Genomic DNA, 9184 nt, shown 5'->3' with positions numbered 1-9184 from the left:
CCCTCTGTGTCCTAGGCTGGTCTAACCCACAGGTCCCCTTTCCATGGCTTTCGAGACAGCTCCAGGCTTGCGTCTCCAACAGCAGCATCGCATTTTCTCGGCTGGACATCGGCGTCTTGTCAACACAGCCCAAAAGAAAGGACAAGGAGTGAGCATCTGTATTTTTCTCTGTGCTGCTTCTGTTTATTTCTTATTTTTCAATCCCTACTTCTTGACTGTAGAAGTCCTTGTGCTGACACGACATTATTTATTTATAAAATATGTACAGGAAAGCGCTCGGGTACCGGTCCCACCCTCCAAGGTTGGCCATGCGTGTCCGGCTGGCAGGAGCGGAGGTGAAAGATGGTTTCTCTGCCTTCGAGTCAGGAGGAGGAGGAGAAAGGAAAGGGCTGAGAAAGATAGAGACTTCAAAGTATGTGAGCAAATATTTACAAGTTCCAAGACAAAAAAAAAATATATCTACAGTGTTGTCTGGGGGATACAGGGAGTCGGGCTTGAAGCGAAGCCCGCTCCCAGCTCCATTTGTTATATTGATTTATAAAGACTACAGGTATTGATTTCCATCGGCTGTGCCGGCAGCGGGGTGCGCAGCTCCGGTGAGCCCCCGGCTCAGGTGCTGGCAAGGGGCAGCCGGGACCGCTCCAGCCACGGGTTTGTGCTTCTGGGGTTTTTGCAATAGTGTTTTATCTGCGTACTTAGTTTTTGCAAATGAGGGCCGAATGCTTCTGCGACACTCCCTTGAGCGCCAGGGCAGGGGGATGCTAGCAGGGAGCGCGTTTCAGAGTGGCAGGGAGGAAAATATTGCAGTTTGGGCTTTCCCACTGGCCGTTGCTGTTTTAACACGATGTGAACAAAGCAAGGGGGTTTGCTGACACATGGATGGTCCCCAAAAGCTGGCCGGCTCCTGGGACCTGGGGAAGGGACCTGGGCTCCTCTGCAAAGGGCTGTGACAGTGTGGAAGAGCTCAGGGTGCTGTGTTTGCACCAGTGGGCACAGGGGTGCCCCAGTAAGCGTGCCTGGGGCTGGGGGTCTGCACGTGGGATTGGGGGGAAGCTACCGCAGTACGTGCACAGCTAACTTCTCGTGCAGCGGAGGGTGTCGGTGCACAAGGGAGTGACTGCATGAAATGAGACTGTGGGTGTGTGGGTGTCTGTCTCGGTCCCCGAGCTCGGCGGGTCACCCCAGTCCAAACTGTCCATGGTCTATGCAGGTGACACTTGGCTGAAAGAGATGGAGGAGACCTCAGTCTTGCTCTGGGATACGGCAGAGATGTCTTCATCCCCAGAGGGGTTCTTGCCACAGCAGATTGTAGTGATCATGCAATTACGGAACTGAAGAGGGGAGAGAAACAGAGAACGATGGCATTGGGGGCCAGCGAGGACGTGCTGTGGGACCAAGAGCCCCCAACAGCCCCTGAGCTTGCTGCTCCCCCCAAGGCTGAGATTCAACCACTTCTGGGAAAGAGCAAGGTGCCTGCGGTGACCCCAGACGTGCCGGTAAGCCAAGGGCAGAGGCTCACCCTGCATGACATGGGGCATCTCACCTGTTTGTTCATGAGGACGTAGATGATGGGGTTGTAGAGGGAGAAGGCGGCAGGCACTGACATGAGCGTGGCAGTGAAGTCCGCTCCCTTGTTGGTGAAGATCCAGAATGCCACCAAGGTGTAGGGCGTCCAGGCCAGCATAAACCCCAGCACCATGAGGATCACCATCCGCGTCACCTCCTTCTCAGCCTTCTGGGTCATGGCCGACTCCTCCTGCTGGGCAGCTGCCTGCGGGCAGGGAGGGTGGTGAGGGGCACCCCACAGCTTTCTGCCCCGGGACCACCTCCCTTCTCCTGCCCAAGCCGCCCACCCTGTCCCTGTTAGCCTCCCATGCCTCCTCCCGACGTTACCTCTCGAACTTTGCAAATGAGGCGCCCGTAGGAGAAGAAAATGACCACGACCGGGATGATGAAGTGGATGACGAACATGTAGAGGACGTAGGACTCGTTGTGGTAGTCAGGGTTGTGGGTGTAGTAGTCAGGGCTGCAGGAACACTGCATCCCCTCCGGCATGTATCTGCCAGCAAGAAAGGTTAGGATCTTCACCAGGACCCTCCCTGGGGAACACGGGAGGGGTTCAACCTGAGGCCCAAATTCCCCAAGGATGGGGGATGCTCGAAGAGTGGCATGTGTGTTTTGGGTGAGCTCCTCCCTGGCTTCTCCTCTGCGCCCTGTGCACCCGGCCTGGCTGGCTCTGCAGCGCGCGGCTCCTTCGGGGCCGGCAGCAAGCCATGCCGACATGTTGCACTTGGGCGCATAGCATCAGTTTGTTGTGACACTCGCTCCCTCCCACGGGGAACGGGCTATTTATTTCCTTCCTACGTGGCTGAGCACTTGCCTGCCGGGAGCCACCTGTTCTCCCTCTGCAGATGGAGGGATGCCGAGCGGGAACGAGAGCCACCAGCTTGGTGGGTCCAAGCTCTTGAGGGCTTTGTCCCCGCTGCTGCACGGGGTGGAGGGACGCATAGCCTGTGTCTGGAGGGGCCCTGGCTCAAAGGGATGCAGCTCAGGTCTGCTTGGGAGCCAAGGACCAGCTGCCTGGGCAGGGATCCCAATTCAAGGCTGGAGAGGGACCATCCAGCTGTGCCTCATTGCAGGTGGATGGTAAAGGGACTTTGCTGCCCCAAAGCCAGCTCTTGCACATGCCCAGAGGGCTGGTAGGAGCTTGCTATGACCCCACAGGGCAGTTCTGCAGCGGGGTGTCAGGAGGGGCTGGACCTGCAGCATTAGAGAAATTACCTCCATCTCCTCAGCTCCTCCCTTACGCTCTGCTCCTGGTGGCCTTTGGCTGCTGCATCGGCTCCTGACCAGGGATGTGGGTGCATGCAAGAGCCAGACCTGGGCTTTAGCTGCCCGGAGGACACGCTTGCTGAAGCCCAGTGAGCAGCTTGTGGTGTGAGCAGCCAGCGTTGCCTCTGTTATAGTTGGGGGGCATTTGTTGGTTGGGGGCTGAAATGTGCTGTGATGCTGGGAGCAGGACAGATGGGCTCGCGGGGAGAGTGGGGCAAGGGTGCTGGGAAAGGTGCTGCAGGGCTCCCAGGAGCAATGCTGGGGTGGCAGCACATCAGCAAGGCCAGGTTTGCCTCCCCAGAGCAGCCTTGCCTGCTGGCCTGGTCATCCAGATGCTCTTTATGGTCTGCAGAGGGAAATGGGCTCTTCACAGCATGGGTGAGACGAGCCGTGCCTATCGAAGCCCCTCTTTCTCTGCAGAACAGAAGGAGCGTGAAGGGCCATTGCAGCTGGAGATGCTGAGCCTGTGGCTGCCGTTGGTTAGGGGACATCAAGCCATCATGAGACTGACAGCTGAGGTCCCATTTCTGTTCTGACTCGCCCCATTGCCCTTCTTGCCTGGAGCCCAGGGAGTTTCACGTCTGAGCCACGAGTGCATCTCCTGTCCCCTGGAGTGTTTGCACAGCAGCCGGGGCTGCCGCTGAGCATCCTTCGACTCACCTGGACCAGCCGAAGAGGGGTGGAGCGGCACAGGAAAAGGCCATTACCCAGGTAAAAGCGATGCCCATCATGGTGTGGGTTGCGGAGAAGCGGAAGTTTCCCATGGGTTTGCAGACGATGATGTAGCGTTCTATGGCCAAGACAACCAGGGACCACAGGGCGACTTGGCCTGCAGGAGGGAGAGAAAAAGAGAGCATACGGTGGTGGTAAGAGCTCCTCTGGGCTTGATCTTCCCTTCATGGTCTCATGGTCACAGCAAAGAGCAGAGAGGGCCAAGGGGTTGGGGATCAGCAGGGGATAACCGGCATCCTATTCAATAACTGAGAATCTCCCGGCCGTAGTGTGCAAAAGGTCTGGGAGCCGAGGGGAGCGTCTGTGCCGATGCTGGTGATGGAGGAGGGGGATCATAATGGTTTTTTAATAATTCAAAAATCAAGGGGGTGAATTCCACCTGGGCGCGAGGAAGCACAATTTCCAGCAAAGATGCCAGATGTGTCCAAACCTGTTGATGCCTTTAAATGTGTATTTCATGAGTCTTCCGGCAGTGCTGGATCAGGGGGAGGCGTACGGGGGAGGCTGTGTGGGTGGGCATGTGTGCACATGTGTTTATAAGGGATAATTAAACTTCAGGGGATTGGGAGTGTTTAGTTGGTGCTGTAAGCCTGCTAATGCCCCCAGCTGTGATAATCTGCTGATAACTACACCCTGTGCCAGGATTCGCTGGAGACCTGCTGCTCGCGCAGTGACTGCTTCCCATCAAACTTTCTTCCCTGTGAACAGGAGCCTCCTTGTTCTTTACCAGACACGAACATTGGAAGGGCAAGTAATGCTGCCTGAAAGCCCACAGGCTCACTTGATCAGAAATAGCGCAGGCCCATATGATCTTCTGACCCCGAGACCAAGCCCTTCCTCGGTCCTTGGCTTAGATCAGGACATTTAGCTTTGCTTTTGTCTGGCAGAATATCCATCTGTCTCGTTTTTCTTTTTCTTTTTTTTTCAGATCAGCATCGTTGCAGGAAATCGCCCCATTTAGGGGAGAAAAAGTGAAGTCCTTGCAGTGGTTATGGATCTCTGCAGCAAGGATTAGCAGTTGTCAGATCCATCACGAGGTGTTGTGTGGGCCTGGGGTGCAAAATGAATTTTCCCTGTTTTGCACAGGGACTTTCTGCAGGGTGAAGCGTTGGCAACTCTCACGTCCCTGAGAAGCGAAATAAGGAAGCTCCCAAGGGCACCCAAATCGGGTGCAACTGGGACAAGGGCTGAGCAATTGCTGCAAAGCCTGGGCCTGGTTTTCCTAGCTTTGTGCAACCCTGAATCCTCCTTCCCCTCCACGCTGCTGCTCTTCTCTTCTGGTTAAGAGCTGCCACATCTTCCTTTTGCCCCTAGATAAGCTGTGACCCCTCTCCTTGTCTTCAACTCCTCCTCCCCATGCCCGTACCCCTTCTGCAGGGTCCCTCTCCCGAGTGGTCCCTCTCCCAAGGGATGTCTCTTCCCTCCCCGAACCCTCCCAAATGCTTCACCTTTTCCCAAGAAAAGGCTTTTGGCGAAGATGCTGGACATTGATTCAAGGGCATGATGTGGTCATCCCCAGCAGGTCTCTGCTAGCCCTGCAAACTTGGTGTGAGACCCCCTGAATGCACACTGGGCAGCGTGGCCAGATGAGCCCAGGCTTGATCCTGTAAACAAGGATCCCTTCCCTCATCCATTTCCTTGCAGCTGCCCTGCTAGTTGTGAGACGGGCGCTTCTTGGCATCAAGATCAAACTTGCATAAATCTCTCTTTTTATCCCTGTCTTTAAGCCGCAGGGAAGCAGCGCCTTGCATGGCGAGCTCTGCCCCATGCAACAAGCTGTGACACCACAGCGGCATGCGAGATGGCTTTCTGCATGGGAGGGATGCTGCATGCATCGCAGCCATCCCAATAGCATGATGAAGAGGTGGAATTGGGGTCTTAAAGCCCTGAAGAAGCAAGATCACCTGCTGCCAAGCCTGGCCCTTAGACCCAAGCTCCCACCCCACAGCCCTTACCTCCCAGCGTGGTGAAGAAGCCCTCCACGGCACAGCCAACGGGTCCGAAGACGAAGTAGCCGTTCCAGGCAGTGTAGAAGGTGACCGTGAAGCCAAAGCAGGCCATGAAGAGGTCAGCCACCGCCAAGTTGACCAAGATGTAGTTGCGCGGCTGCCGGAGCTTCTTGTGTTTGAAGGTGACCAGGAGGGTGAGGAGGTTGATGGGCAAACTGGTGGAGATGAGAAAAAAGATGTAGCAACACACGACACGGTATTTCCAGGGCTCGGCTAGGTAATACTGGGGGTACTCGAAGGGGCTTCGCACCACCCCTGTCTTGTTGGACACAGGCACATAAAAATTGCTACCTTCTGTCCCATTCATCTTGCCAACGTTATGGCAGCTGCTTTGCTTTTAAGGGTTTTTTAAAAATCAAATGCTCTGGTTTTGTAATTAATTTTGCTTCAACCCCAATTAAAAAAAAAAAAAAAGGGAAGCCCCACCCCCTAATGTGGAACAATACCCAACTAAAGGATCCCCCCCCAATCAAAAAAATAAATTAATTAATAAGAACAGTAAATCCCAAGGGGACGGGAGGTGGTGCGCTGCCCCTGCTCCGCATCGAGGGCTGGCGGTGCCCGCGTGCCAGGGGAGGTTTTATACCCTTTGGCCTCCTCAAGGGAGCACGGGGGGAGGCCGGATTAGGGGCTCGGCTAACTTTGTATGACAAGGGCAACGGGATTGAGAGGGGCTGATGGTTTAAGCACCCTCTAAGCAGCCAGTTGGCCCCAAAACCTGCATTAAAGCGTATTAATTGCCATTAAGTGTTTAATATTGTTTAAGGAGTTGGGGGGAGGAAGGGATGGGGTGGGGCGCCCTTTGGAAGAGAGGCAAAGGTGGGAGGAGCAGTGGCGAACTGGGGAGCGGCTGCTTTGGGCGATTGATGGGGAAATGGGTCCGTGCTCGGGTCCGCAGTGGGTCACAGCCTTTGGGGTGTCCCTGGGTGGCTGAAGGAATCCATGGGAGTGTTTGGGGACTGGGGAGTGCCCAGCTCTGCCCCACTGACCTTGGGGAGGTCACTGTGGGAAGACTGGGCCGAGCTCTGCGGGTCTGAGCCATTGGCTCGGCTCCGGCTGTTTGGCTGCTCTGTGCTTGGGGTGCCTGGTTCAATGTGGGTGCTGCCCGATATGGACATGCGTCCCCATCACAGAGCAAAACCGGGCTCTGCTAACATGGCCAAGGGCCACCTCTGCGCACGGAGCTGGGCAAAGGCAGGAGGGGAAGCCGCTTCCCATCCCAAAGGCTGCAATCTTGGTAAACAGAGCATTTTGGGGGCAGGTCTCCTGCCTGTATTACACCCTGAATCGCGCGCCCTGGTTGTGCTAGAGTGCAAAGGACTGTGAACTTCCTCCTCCGCCTTGCCTCCTCTCTGGGCTGAAGGATATATGTTATTCAGCTGATCCTCCAAGGATCTCTGGCAGGACGGGAGGGAGCAGACCATCCAGCAGGGATGGATGTGGCACAATCAGCCCTGTGACTCCCTGTCTCCCAGGGAGTTGGTGGTGAGCGTTTCCCTCCCGAGCCTCCTCCCCATCCCAGCAAGTGGGACGCTAATCTGGGTTGCAGCTTTGCAAGGACTGGCAGGGTTTAGGCAGGGTCCTTAAGCCACAGCTCTAAAACCAGCCTGACAAAGTGCCACTACTTGCTGGAGAAGCAGCGCCTGAGTGCCCCGGGGGAGGGAAGGTAAAGCCTCAGCAATACTGATGTCCTGAATTCCCTCCAGAGATAGTGCAGAGAGACCAGCACCAGCCTGTAGCCACGCTGGCAGAGCAAGCGGGATGGAAAGAAGCTTCTCCCAGTCTCTCAGCACTCAGTATGGGGCATGGGATCCCCATCCCAGCACACACGAGACTGTGAAACCCTTCTCAGCAGGGTCGGTGCCGGCTTGGAGCACCAATGCTCCATCTCATCCAAGCTCTTTCCTGTCCTGGTTTCGGCAGGGATAGCGTTAATTTCCTTCCTAGTAGCTGGTAGAGTGCTGTGTTTTGGATTCAGGGTGAGAACAATGTTGATAACACACCTATGTTTTAGTTGTTGCTAGGTAGTGTTTACACTAGTCAAGGACTTTTCAGCTTCCCATGCTCTACCGACTGAGAAGGCTGGAGGTGCACAAGAAGCTGGGAGGGGGCACAGCCAGGACAGCTGACCCCAACTGGCCAAAGGGATATTCCATACCATGGGACGTCATGCTCAGTATATAAAGCTGGGGGAAGAAGAAGGAAGGGGGGGACATTTGGAGTGATGGTGTTTGTCTTCCCAAATAACCGTTACGCGTGATGGAGCCCTGCTTTCCTGGAGATGGCTGAACACCTGCCTGCCAATGGGAAGTAGTGAATGAATTCCTTGTTTTGCTTTGCTTGCATGCGTGGCTTTTGCTTTACCTATTAAACTGTCTTTATCTCAACCCACAAGTTTTTCTCACTTTTACCCTTCCGATTCTCTCCCCCATCCCACCGGGGGGGAGTGAGCGAGCGGCTGCGTGGTGCTTAGTTGCCGACTGAGATTAAACCACGACATTTCCCCATTTCTTCCTTCTGGGTCATGGGTGCTCCTTCTCCAGGAGACCTGCCTGAGGCACCTTAGTGAAGCTCTTCCATTAATCTCTGACATCTGGTGGCGTTAATGGCCCTGATCTGTTAATGCGGTAAGCTGTTAGCCTCTTTCTTGCTGCTGCAAGGTGGATGGAAAAAGTCAATGCTGTCTTGCTGGATGAATGAGGTCTTCGGCAAGACTGGAGTGTCTCAGAGCTAGAGGGCAGGAGCGGAAGGCTAAGGGGTGTGGGTGGGATGAATGATGTCCTAATCGCTGACCCGCTGATCCATCTGCACAGGTCCGAGAGGAGCAGAACTAGGACGTGGCGAGAGTAAGTGGGTCACGTCAGCCTCAGGTGCCCTGGGACAAGGACTCCCCATGGGATGGCTGTGCCTCTCAGAAGGTATCTCACTGCACGTCCTGTGAAACCGCCAGTCATGAAATTCCCAGCCCAGGTCTTCCTTGAGGGGAAGAGTTTCTTATGGAGAAGTCCCATGGCCTTACTTCTCCTAAATACCTCCTGGAGGTATTTCATGCCTCTCCTGGCCGTAGTCAGGCTTCTGGACATACAAAAGTTGGGCACATTTTTGCAGAATTAGTTGAATATTAAAGGAGAACCCAGAAATGCTAATACACATAAAGAGATGTGCATCTCAATTCCAATGTGTCCCTCCCAAATTCCATGGTAGAAAGCAACTCTTTTCAGCTAAAAGATTTCACTGTGATGGTCCACCTTCAAAAGACTTGGACCTTGCTGTCAGTGCCAGCAGCATCTGAAAGCTCTGGTGCTTCTCCAAGGTTTTGTATATGAACATGGTTATCTCACGGGAAAGTAAATTTTCATCTCCCAGAAAGTAATTTTCACCTCCCATCTCTGTGAGACTTTCTGCCACATCTTCGCGGTGTCCCGTCTTCTCCTAAAGAGTAAAGAGTTGTACAAATGAAGCACAGCTATGGGGAGAAGAGGTGACATGACAGTCTGTTTTGGGTGTATTTTTTGCGCAGAGATTTTTTCCTTGATCAGTGCAAACCCTCTCCACTCCCTCTTTCAGGTAAGCTGTGGTGCAACTTTGGCTTCATGCATGGTACGCAGAAA

General features: G+C 54.5%; 1 protein-coding gene across 1 annotated transcript; it reads right to left on the bottom strand.

The window, feature by feature from the left end:
* Positions 1 to 672: 672 nt before the first annotated feature.
* Positions 673 to 5890, bottom strand: LOC143170094 (green-sensitive opsin). Its single transcript, XM_076358053.1, has 5 exons — positions 5520 to 5890; positions 3493 to 3661; positions 1894 to 2059; positions 1544 to 1771; positions 673 to 1331 (listed from the first exon to the last, which is right to left on the bottom strand). The coding sequence occupies exons 1-5, from the start codon at positions 5878 to 5880 to the stop codon at positions 1203 to 1205; spliced, it is 1053 nt and encodes a 350-aa protein (XP_076214168.1). The 5' UTR covers positions 5881 to 5890; the 3' UTR covers positions 673 to 1202.
* Between the last annotated feature and the right edge of the window lie 3294 nt (positions 5891 to 9184).

This window comes from Aptenodytes patagonicus, chromosome 22 (assembly GCF_965638725.1).
Source record: "Aptenodytes patagonicus chromosome 22, bAptPat1.pri.cur, whole genome shotgun sequence".
NCBI classification, from domain to species: Eukaryota; Metazoa; Chordata; class Aves; order Sphenisciformes; family Spheniscidae; genus Aptenodytes; species Aptenodytes patagonicus.
The sequence above is the reverse complement of the archived record's forward strand: the minus strand, read 5'-3'. Positions and strand labels throughout refer to the sequence as shown.